We start from the raw sequence: 12,349 nt of genomic DNA on the forward strand, positions 1-12,349 counted from the left end.
AGGGCACGCATGACATCAAGGCAGTGCATAAAACTCTGTGCCTCGTCTCTGGGCTCGGCAAAAAACATGGGCAACACAATTTCTTCGTTCAGATGGAATGCGGATGGCACCTTGGGTAAGAACGCTGGGTGCGACTGTAGGCCTACCTTATCCTTGTGAAATGTAGTGTATGGCTCTGAGGCGACCAGGGCCTGGATTTCGCAAGCCGAGGTGAGGGCGACTAACAAGGCCGTCTTAATGGTGACCAGCCTGATGTCCGCGGATGCCATTGGTTTGAATGGTTTGTGCGCCAGGGCACCAAAGACTATGTTGAGGTAACATACAGGTGCAGCTTCTTGAAGGGCGGGTAGAGCCTGGCGAGACCCGTCAAATGTCTCTTGACAATTGGAAGAGGAAAAACTCTCCTCCTCCGAAGTTTCTGTATGCCCCAATGGCTGCCAGGTATGTGCGGCAAGTGTCCACTTGAACGCCTGAATGGGCGAGATGTGCCGAAAAGAGCATGTCGTCCAGGGAACGTATCAGAAGGTCAGAGTCCTTAGAGTCTGCCCAGTGATGGAAGGCTGAGGTGCGGGGACCGCAGCCTGAGGCTGCAGCGGGGGCTGGTATGGAACCGCCTGCCTGATCAGTTAGAGGGCCAGAGCGGGTTGTTGAGGCTGAACAGGGACCGCAGCGGCCTGTACTGGGGCCTGCGGCGCCAGAGCCATTGGAGGGAGCAGTTCCTGATGGCGTCCCTGAGGATGACCCCGATCTGAGGAGACTTCATGAGCCCGAGGAACTTTTAAAAGAACATGTCCTCGCAGGCTCGGTTGATGGTATGGGGTACTGACTGGGTAGCAGGCAGCTGCTGGAGCCGTTGCGTGCCCTGCCCGTATGGCCACAGTGGGAACCTGCCTTGCACGAAGGAAGGTTAAGCTGTAGGCCACATACCTGGTTGACACCAGTCACCTCGACACACTGTCCTTCACCTGCCTTCCCTGGAGGGGCGTCAGCCTGAGGTCTGGATTTTCTGGTGCAGCAGCCATTCTGTCTAGCTGCCTTCCGCGTGCCTGCGTCGTTAAGCTCGGCTCACTGGGCCCGCCACGTCCAAGACTCCTGTTCCTCAGGCCGAGGCCTGGTAGGCGTTTGTCCCTGGCAGATCTGCCGGTAGAACTACGTAAAGGCACCCCCTTGGACATGATGCAAAGCCCCTCGGGTGAAGACCCGGTAAATGAACCTTCCGGTCCCTCAGTGCTGTCACCGGGAGGATCTACTGACCCCTCGGCCTGGCGGCCGGTAGCTGATACAGCCTCAGTATTTGTGCTGGTACCAGGACCAAGGCGGTCCCTCCTGTGTGGGCGAGTCCTTTTTGAAGGAGACTCCCTTGCGGGGTGCACTGGAAAAGAGCGGCCCTCCCTTGGGCTTAGATCAATGATAGACAAAGTCCTTTAAGCCCTCTGGAAGCAATCTGTGGTAGAGCTCCCTCCACCTGGCCAGTCTATTCTTCAGAGACCTTGAGGAAAGTGCGTTGCACGCGGTACAAGCTTGCCAGAAGTGGTCGGGCCAAGGCACTGTAGTCAGAGGGCGTGGGGGTCTTAAGTCAGGAAGAGCCCATCGCAGGATAAGAAGTATCAGCGCGTGGAATTACATGGCCGAAGCCAAACCCAGGAGCGCTGGTGAATTCAGCCCGTTCCCGTAGACGCGGAAAAGGGGACTGAGATGTGGTGGCGGAGTCAGGGCAGCACCTGCTCTCATGGCCGCACCCTTGCGCGCATCTAAACTTAAAGTGGAAGAAGGGTTTTTCTGGTGAAAAGGGTTCTGTCTCCCGTCCCTCGCGAGGGATGCCCATGCAGTATGGAGGAAAGGGGAGGGGACGGAACAGTATATTTATTTTACAGATATGTTGTTTGGTCTTCCCTTATTACGTCGTAAACTAGAACTGTACCTTTAAGCCAGTTAATATTCTCGTTGAATTACTAAAAGAGTCAGGAACACAAAGGAAACTGCTTGTAAATCCAAAAGGTTGATACATTAGGGTCCTAGAAATTGGCCCTATTAAAACATCTTTCTTTCTAGATGAACATTACCTGGGATGCAGGTGTTGATAGTAAACCTCACTGGCCACCGATGGGCTATTATTCCCATGAACTCTGTGACTCCAAGCTGTGTATACTGGGTTTCTCAGGACTGCAGTGACAGCTGCACATGGCGCCAAACTTCTTGGTACTGTGCCTTTTCAAATATAAAAAACACAAGTATTAAAGACTTTGATTCCAAAATTAGGCTACAGTTTTATACAATTGCTGACCCAAAGAGACCGGGCTATCCAGTTTCAAAGCTGAACACATAAAAGAAATTAAGTTAATGACAAATCGCTATCAGATTGATGGTTAACTTGGTTTTTTTATCAGTTGAATTCCAAGAACGTAAACATGGATGGTGCAAGAGAAGCCAAGAGATACGAAAGGTTCCTTCTCAAGACTTATTAGTGATCTTAGTGAAGGTCAAAATTGAAAGATGCTTTGGTCTTCACTAAGAGCTTCTTAATTACTGAATTTAATACGGTTGCGGTGTGGGGTGCCTCTACCTCCCTGTGTCTGTCTCTCTTTGTATCCATCGGTCTCTTTAAAGCACTCTCAGCATCCCGCAAACTGTCTCCTCTTCTCACAATCGTAGTGCAGTATCGCAAACACAGTGCCCCTCCCACTCGCAATAGCAACCCCCCCGTCTCACAATAGCAGTCCCCCTCACAATCAGTGTCTTTTGCAATCAGTCTGCCTCCCTCCTCTTCTCCGGTTTCTCTATTCCTTTCCACCACTTCCTACCTGATCTATCCCTACCATCCACCCCCTCACTCTCGCTTCCCCCATCTCGTTCTCTTTTGCCCCCTCTCGTTCTCTCTTTACACACACACACACACACACACACACACACACACACACACACAGAGCTAGTTCAACGGCTTTTCAGACGAAGAAGAAATTTGACTTTTCAGAAATGAAAGGCATCACCGCCTCTACCTTTAGGAAACACCATATTAAAAAAACATTACCCTCTACATGAAATACTAGACTTAGCCAGGATCTATGAGTGCGTCCCAAGAAGTTACTACGGAAGCCTTGAACAAACCTGAAATTGTAGCACTAACCAATGCACTCACATTACATCCACCCAACAAACTGATTTGCTCCAAGGACATCCAATTATCTGTGTCTATGCTACCGAGTGGATTCTCCTTCCTTCCTCACAAAGGTCCTTTTTGTCCTGCCACGGGCCAACAAAGCAGCAAAAGAGCACGACTTGGTCATTTCTGTCTGCAGAATTGGACGACCTTTCCCACACAATGCCCAGGAAATAAAGCTTGTAGCGACAGGTGATACTAGACATGATGGTGGAAGAGACCCAGGAAGGTGCACATGAAGTCGACATTGGCCCACTGACAACATAAGAACCTCATGAGTACCTATACCTTATGACAGAAGATACTGATGCAGAAACCTTCCCAAACCTCACTCTACACATTCAGGGTCAAGATTATCCATAAATCACTGACACATGTGCTACCGTCAATATTATGAATGAAGAACAAGTCTGCCTTCTCAAAAACACCACATTATCCCATGGCTAGAATATTTCAATGGAGTGCGACAGAACCACTTCAATTCTCCTATACGTTACAACATATCTCTGCCCACCAATTCCATAAAAATAAATCTCAAAAATCAGCCAATGTCTTCTTTGCTTCAAAAAAGCAAGGCACCTTAGCCTCAGAAGTCACATTCCCAATGTCCACCCAGGAACAAACTTCCTCCCAACATACAACAATATCACTGCAAAAGTTCCCCCCCCCCCCCCCAACTGGTGACAGGACTTGAACATTTCGACAGACCTATGTTTCGGCTACACAGGCATCCACGATGCGTAGGGTTTCATCTACAACACAAAGTGACAGTGGAACTGGACAGCTTCTGTGCAGCGAACATAACTGAGGTAGCGACAGGTTCCACACCGTCAGTCTCCCCACTGGGAGTGGTTCCCAAATGCACTGAGTAATATACATCCAGAACATTGCCATAAAACTGCAAAACATCTGAGCCCAAACAATTAAAACAGGGTCATAGGTCGCACCAACGATTTACCAAATTAGACCTCAGCCAGGGATACCACCAACAACTTCTCCATTTAGCCTCCCGACCAATCACCACATTTGCGACACACCACCTTATTATGCAAAAAAATACTAAAATCTGGCAAATCCTCTGCTGCAGAAATCTTCCATCGGACTATTTGTTGCTTACTGCTCCCATTTCTCAAATAGTTCAAATACAATGACAATATCCTAATATTTGGACCCAAGTAAGCAGAAGATGATCAAACTATTCCAAAAGTATGCCAAACCCTAATTGAGGCAGGCTTCCTGCTCAACTTGACAAATGTGAACTAAATAAGGAACATCTCGCATTCAACTGTCACCTCTTCTCCAAAGATGGCAAGGAACGTCCAAGCCATCCTGCCACACGGCTGAATTTAAATAATTGCTTGGCACAGACGAATTTTGCTCAAGGTATATTCTTGAATACGTGACCACCACCCAACTTCTCAGTCACCTTCTAAAGTAAGAGAATTGATTCCGGTGGATTCCTCAATGCCAGAATGCATTTAAGTCAATTAAACACGCACTCATAAATGCTCACCACTTAGCATATTTTGATCCTTCCCTATGTATGGTAGTTACAGTTGATGTTAGCCAGGTGGGTTTGGGAGCCATACTTGCTCAAAATCGTGTAAACACTCTGCAGGAAAAAGCAATAGTGATGCATGCAAATAAAGCTCTTTCCAATACTGAACTTGCTTACTCTCAACCTTTAAAGGAAAGCCAGGCTGCTGTGTGGGAGTCTGAACATTTCCACTACTTCTCCAGAGATACAGCATTTCATATTCCGCTACCAATGTCAAATGTGGGTGATGCATATATTTGACAGAGAAAGCATTGCCGCCCATAGTCTCCCTGATGGACATATCCACTGCGTCACGAAAGGATCATACCATACAAGTATCCATTGGCCTTAACAAGGACAATAGGTGGACGGAATACAAAGATATGTAGTTCAACAAGTTGGCCCCAACGTCCCAGAACTAATAGGCCTTGCAGTGATACATGTTGTGCCTGATTACTCTCTACACTTCCAAAGAACCTGCTGCACTAAGGAAGACCATAGTGGATATTACCCATGAAAGCCACCGGGGTGTGGTTCACATATTACGTTATTTAGGCTATGTTCCAGAGTCAGCCAAAAGACTTGCAAGATTGGTTTCCCAACATCAACGACAGAGTTTAAATAATGATTGCAAACTCTGAAACATGTCAAAATGACAGCAAAGGCAAATTCACGGATATCCTTAAAGATCATGGACCTGCCTGAGACAATATATCAGAGGCCGAAGACTTCTAAATATTCAAGATTCCCAATCAACGGGATCGTAATGTAAACTAACTTCAAAACAGCAGCTCAAATGATAAGGAGGTATTTAGTGCGTGGGGCATTCCAAAAACAGTCAAATCAGACAATGGACCACAATGACTTTAGGAGACTAACTGATCACCTTGGTTTCACACATCCAAAGATACCCCCCCTATGACCAGAGGCCAATGGCATGGTAGAAAGTTTAATGGCGACAATCAAGAAAACGGCACAAAGAGCAGTCAGATAACATGTCATTACAACAAGCTTTGCGCAAAGTACTGCATCAATATCGCACAACATCACATGATAATACAGGCATGACCCCAGCTGAACTCAAAATGGCACAGCCACTAATACACAGACTAAATGGCCAATTTCTCTTGAAATATGAAAAAGATAAGTGGCTCAGAATGAGAGAGAACAGCATAAAAGTGGGAGCCAAAGAATATTCAGATAACAGTCATGCAAAAAACAAGGACTGAGATTGAAGAGGAAGTTCTAGTCCAACAAAGACAAGAAATGAAAAGAGACCCAACATATATGGCAGAACGGAGTTTCGTGCAGAGTTTGTCTGCAGCAGAGTTCACAGTGAGGAGCTGCAGCCACACTCGGCGTTCTTCGTTTTTTTTTGTTTCCATTTCCCCATGGATTGTAGATTGTGCCTTTAAGGGAAGAAAAGGCCAACTCCTTTTAAAAAGACCCCTAAAGCGCAGAGCACGCGCAGAGTTTCGTGCAGAGTTTCGTGCAGAGTTTCAGTCCGCAGCAGGGAGCATGGGGCTGGGGGCCTCTGATTCGTATCTTGAGCAACCAGACATCGAGGTAGGCGAACGAATCTAAGACTGTGCTCTGTGTGTATCGCTGAACACTGTGAACATTTTGAACTTATTTGAAAACACGAGTACCACACACATATCCACATATCTATGCAAATATCTACACGGAAATTCACACTGTGAAAACCTCAATTGGGCTAGAGCGGGGGAGACCACACCAGCGTTCATAACCCTATATACAACTCGACCCCGGCCCGTGCCCGTTGAAAATGGAGGACGACCCTGGCAACGCTGCCTCAGGAGTCACGTTAAAAAAAAAACATGACTCCGAAGCAACCCGGCAACCTGTGTATGCCAATTCCCACACCTGCATCGAACAGAACATCTGACGCCCCCGTACCTTCAGCTTTACTACAACCTTTGCAACCTTTACCAGAACCCTTTAATACAGGAGAAACTGTGCGAAGATTTCTACCCATTTCAGAGAAGAACTCAAAGATCTCACCGGGAACAGGTAGCGGACCGCTGGCACCACCGCGCCCGTCCGAGACATCTCCAACACGGCTTCTCATGCCGTGCTCGGTGGGAGGAGCTCAAACATCGCAGGCGCTCTCTGCTTCGACCGCCTGTGCCGACCTCCCCCTTATCGCCTAGGCAGTGGCCCGACTCGCGAGTGGGTCGGAGGACCCCTCGCATGGGGTCTTGGGGCAGCGGCCCAGGTAGAGGGGAGCGACCCGGCTCTCAAACCTGACTCGCCCAGCGGCAGAGGCACAGAGCTGTGGCGTGCAGCCGCTCAGCCTGTTGGCCATGACCATCGAAAGTGCCCCAGTCTCACGACTGCCTCCGACGAACCCGGTCCCTGGGCCTGGACAACACAACAGTCGGCCTGGTAACCCTGTTGCACAGGAGCCGCACAGGGCAACACCCGCCAGGATCAGTGCAATAGCCATTGTACATGCGTGCGCAGAGAATGCCTCCTCTAAAACCAATAACTCAGACAAGGATCAGACGCTAGAAAAAACATCAGAGCCTCCAGTCTCCTCACTGACTCCTAGTGACGTGGTCTCTACTCTGACTGTCCAGATCCCAGTCGAGACCCCGAGGCGGACACATGAGCTACTGGCCGAAATGAACCAACCACCTGCCCAAGAATCAAACATGGGGCATACAAATCAGAGTGGACCACCAGCAGCTGACTCAGATTTGGACCTCATTCAAGATCCTATTCCGGCTGACACCATTAAATGAAACCCTGTACTTCCTGCAAATAGAAAAAGGATTCCATACGAAAAAAGAGGAAGGGGCAAATCTCACATGCCTCCTACACACGGCACCAAAGAAAATACAACTGCACAAAAAAAAAAAGGCAGAACTAGGACAAAAAGAGACTGCAGCGAATCCAAGCACCGACAGCCAAACCACCAGTAAAAAACAGGGTCCTGGAAAAAACAGCTTACCAACCCCTTTGCTCTATAACGCCTTGTTGAACTTTTTCAAAACACAAGGCAAACGGAAATTACCCACCGATACCGAGCCCTCAGACGCGGAAATTTTGGAAGCCCTGGAAGAAACCCCTCCACTGTCCAAACTTAGATAAACAAACTGACATCCTGGTGGGCGAAGTAATCCGACAGCCAGATGATAGGCCGGTAAATATCACTGCTGCATGGACAACCACTCAACCTGAATTGACAACAGACAACACTAATGAAGCACCTGCAATAGATCCCCTGGTACAGCCACAGGATATGCCGGGGATACTTGCGCTACTGCATCCGAAAGTCTACCCGCAAGAAAGAGCAACGAGTCTGCAACCTTGGGCAAAAATCCACCTCCCAAGCTTAAACCTCCCACCAAGTCTTCCAGAATCCATAATTGACTTGCTTCCTCGAGGACATGACGACACCGGCCCCTGGAAATCCTCACCCAGGTCGTATCAGTCAGGTGAGGCTGGCCTTAGTTCAGATAGAATCCGGCGATCAGCCACAAACCCACAATGCGCAGAGCGCACAGCTACGCCATTGAACAACAGAAGGCTCAGTGAACTCCCATCATATATGCAAAAAGACTCTCCTAACAGACGGGACATGACAACAGTCATGTCAGCCATAACAATTGCAATGGCCCCCTTCTGCAAACTTTATGAGACCATAAGTGATACCTCCAGGGATAACACAGCAACGCTAGCACTTATTCAGTCTAAGCTAACGTTCCTGGAAGGATTTATAACAGCTATAGACTTGAAATATGACATCACAAAGAAAAAGGGACATGCACGAGGTGGAGCCTGAAACCAGCACGGACCCGCCCGGACAAAAAGAAGCAGCAGCTGGACTGTCTGCGCAGAAATCTACACAGACGACCCAGAGTAGATGCAGGGAGGAAACTGCACCAATATTTAATAATCAACCTAAACCGGCTTCAAAAATTAATCAAACGCAATTGAAGACAAATTCATCATCAGCACAGGCTACTGGAGCCCTACACGGGCTGGGAACAGGAAAGAAAGCCTTAAAATTATCAGAGAAAGATCAAACAGGAAATGTGAGACAATTCCTAACACGACCCATACTCAACCTCAGAATCCTCGATGTCCAATCTACCACAACGGCTGCAGGTCTTAGCCCATCAACGAGCAAAACGGCCATGTCAATTGACCATACCAAATCGCCCAAAACCGTGAGCGAATTCATGGAATCAAGCCTCATAACAAATCTATCTCAGCATCTAGAACAGTGTCGTGATGAAAGAAGGTCAGAGGACCCCTACAGGCATTCAAAGGACAACGAGCCTGCCCTCAGTTCCGTCAGCCAACAACTGGAACTCTCCAACAGAAAACTGATCACAAGCTTCGACAACACAAAAAGTCTATGTCTTCATCAGCACTACTAACCTCACCAGAACCAGTACCAGAAGCACCAGTCAAGCAGTCGCGTCATCCCAGTCTGACCAAGCATTACCAAAACACAAATAGACCCTCAGAAAAAACAGAGGCTGGTGCGACTATCGAGAAAAAAACTCGACTTTTCAAACTAGAACAGGCCTCAAGTAAAGACAAATATATGGTTCTAAACCGAAAATCAGTGCTGAGAACAGCAGCAAGCACAACTGCCCTAAAAAAGCTAAAGACGGAAGACTTTAAGCTGATCGAGCCGTACCATAGAGAAAACAAGGCCAAAGCTTATCTACACATCAAGGCAACTGCAATTCAAGACTTGACATTGGAGGCTGGTAGAGAGCTAAAACTAGCTGGCTTTCTACTATCTGAAATAAAAAGCCCAGGTACCGTGCAAAAAAAAAAACAAAACTGGAGGCACATATCGTGAACACGAGGAAATACGATCCCAAATTAGCAGACTATCATAACTCCCGAAGAGCAGAGCTGAAGGCCCACTTTGGGGAGACAACAGACTAGAACCATCGCAAATACTCGACTGATACAATGGAGGCATTTCACTCTCAAGATGCTAAAGAAAGGACCAGATCAAGACCTTTCCATTCAAGTAATGATAGGCAACATGGATACCAAAGAAGACAAAGTCTTAGAGAACGCTCTCCACGCCGAGCCAGAACCGACAGTTACAGAAACATCAGACAGGAATCGCCGACAATGAGACCTAGTGACACACCTATCGGTGAAAGGAAAGAAGCAACGTCATGAGGCCCTTGGAAATGGTTAAAGGGGGCCCGGATTCCAAATCGCAAAAGATAGCAATCACCGAAGACAGCAAATAAACCTCCTCTTCAAAATGCAATGACCCTAGCCTCATGGAACACCAGAGGCCACGCCCATCTAACTGATCCCAACAGTGAGGACCTAGGACAATTCGATATTCTCTGCCTCCAAGAGACTTGGCTTCTTGAGAAACCATCAATATACGGCATTGAAATTGAGACCTCACCAGCTGTGAAAGGCCTTATGGGTTGTCCGTCATCAGGCTTACTCATCGCAGTTCGGACGGGTCAGGACCTGAAAATCGTCAAGAGGATTACAGGATCTTATTAGGGTTTTGGCTGTCTTTATACATTGGAATGGCTTCTCTAACGCCACAGAGTCTTGGTCATCGACACATGTCGCAATAATAACCATCTACTGAAATCCCCAAAAAACACCGGCCATAGATTTCTGTCAAACAGTGGCTGAAACCATCGACGCTATTGTAATTGAATGGAATATCACACTCATAATCATCAGTGGGGACATGAATTCAAAGTGCGTACACCCAAAAGACCAACTTGTACGAACTGTCCTTCCTTCGCCAACAGAAGAAATAGGTCGAGCGTGGATGAGTCTGATGACCTCCAGAAACGTCCACAATGCCGCTTGGATCAAGGATTGGCACACACAGATTCCGACATGGGAAAGGGGAACTTCAACTGCCACCCTGGACTACATTTTTGTTTCCAGTGCCATGCTTTCAGAAATCGAACACTTCCAGGTGCTAAAAACAAATGCAAGCGATCATAACATGCTATCCATGGCATGGTCCTCCAATTCTCACCAAACCAAATGCTACCCAGCCTCAGTCGAGGCCACCACTCAGCAAACCCGGCTGTGCTTGACAGCAGCAAGTGTAAGAGCTATGACATCACTATGCCGCAGTAGGGGACGCTTCGGCAAGTACCAAGACTACACCAAGGCCAAACTATATCCTGCTTTTGATCAAGTATAAGGCCAAACGGAGGAAAGAGGGCAAGGAACCTGCAGTCAACTTCAACCATGTATATGACAAACCAATAGCGGGAAAAAAAGGGCTCTGAGAAAATTAAAACGTAAAGTAAAAGCTGAAAACAACAATATGGCATGAGAAATGTGGTCCAAAGAACAAAAAATCTACAAATCATGGCTTATATCACGCAAAGCTGACTTATATCAAAACGACGCTGAAACAATGCTGAGAACCCTGTCGACTAAAAAAAAAAAATCAGGCGACTTCTGGGCCCTAATCAACACCTCACGGGGAAACCAGGGATCCAACATGGTAAATTCAGTCACAGAATCGGCATGGGTCAAATTGTTCACAGATCTCTTCGCAGCCCCGCCGACCACCGAGATATTATACCCTGAGATCGATCTGCTTCCCTGGATTGACCTCTCCTCAAAAGCAGACATAAGCTCAGCCATTCAAAAGCTCAAAACATCAAGAGTGCCGGGTCCCGACGGCCTCACCAACATTGACCTAAAAAGCTACATAAATGAATTGACAGACTATCAGTCTCCTGTTCAACCACTGCAGAGACAGTAGACAGATCCTAGCGTCATGGACCAAAGCAACGGTCGTCCAGATCTTCAAGAAAGGAAGCAGGGAAGAGCCGGCAAATTACCGTCCCATAGCACTCCTGGATATTATGGGAAAACTATTTGCAAATCTCTTACTACAGCACTTTCAAAGTTGGGCAAAAACGGCTCCCTGCATCAACCATTTTCAGATGGGCTTTGAAAAGAACGGCAGTACCTCTGTAAACATACTCCCTTATAAACATTCCCAATGCAAAAATAAAACGGTGATCACCAACTGTTTACGCTGCATTCATAGACCCAGGCGTTTGATAAGGTGGACAGTGCGCTCCTATGGAAAAAGCTAAAAGTCTGGAACTGCCTCGAAGAAGTTTTAGATCCAATAATAGCGCTCCACACCAAGACATCTCTCTGCATCCGTCTGAACAGACAAGGCATACTTTCTAAAGAAATCCCAGCAGAAAGAGGCGTCAAGCAAGGTTGTCCCTTGGCTCCGGCCTGGTTTGTGGCTTTCTTAGGGGACTTTAAAGAATCGGAAGTAGCCGTCTGCTGCTTTTCCCCGAAAATAGGTAACACTGAGGTATCACGAATCTTATACGCGGACGACATGATACTTCTTGACCAGACGCCGGTGTAACGCTCACCTGATTCTCGCAGAGGCGCCGGTCTTGACTGGGCGACTACCGTATCTTCAAAGGTGATGTGTAGCACCCGGTTGGCTCTTTGGGCTGGACCTCTGTGCACTGTATGCCTGACGCGTAGAGTAAGATGTCTGCAGATAGAAAATATGGGGTTAATGAACTGGGGTTATTGGGGTGTCCCTATCTCTTTCCTCTTCTCCTCTCCTGTAGACCCCCAAAGGTTAACGCTCTCACCTTAGGTAAGTGAATGCCGAG

The 12,349-nt window shown here is 47.5% G+C and overlaps 1 protein-coding gene across 9 annotated transcripts in view; it reads right to left on the reverse strand.

Annotated features, from left to right (window-relative positions):
• Positions 1–12,349, reverse strand: part of DLG5 (discs large MAGUK scaffold protein 5) — a 1,559,980-nt gene that overhangs the window by 705,509 nt on the left and 842,122 nt on the right. For all 9 annotated transcript variants that reach the window (XM_069610999.1, XM_069611004.1, XM_069611003.1 and 6 more), the window contains one exon: positions 2,064–2,208. In XM_069610999.1, the coding sequence (XP_069467100.1) occupies positions 2,064–2,208 (145 nt within the window). The remainder of the gene's footprint in view (positions 1–2,063; positions 2,209–12,349) is intronic.

Source organism: Ambystoma mexicanum, chromosome 8 (assembly GCF_040938575.1).
Source record: "Ambystoma mexicanum isolate Mex_15411 chromosome 8, UKY_AmexF1_1, whole genome shotgun sequence".
NCBI classification, from domain to species: Eukaryota; Metazoa; Chordata; class Amphibia; order Caudata; family Ambystomatidae; genus Ambystoma; species Ambystoma mexicanum.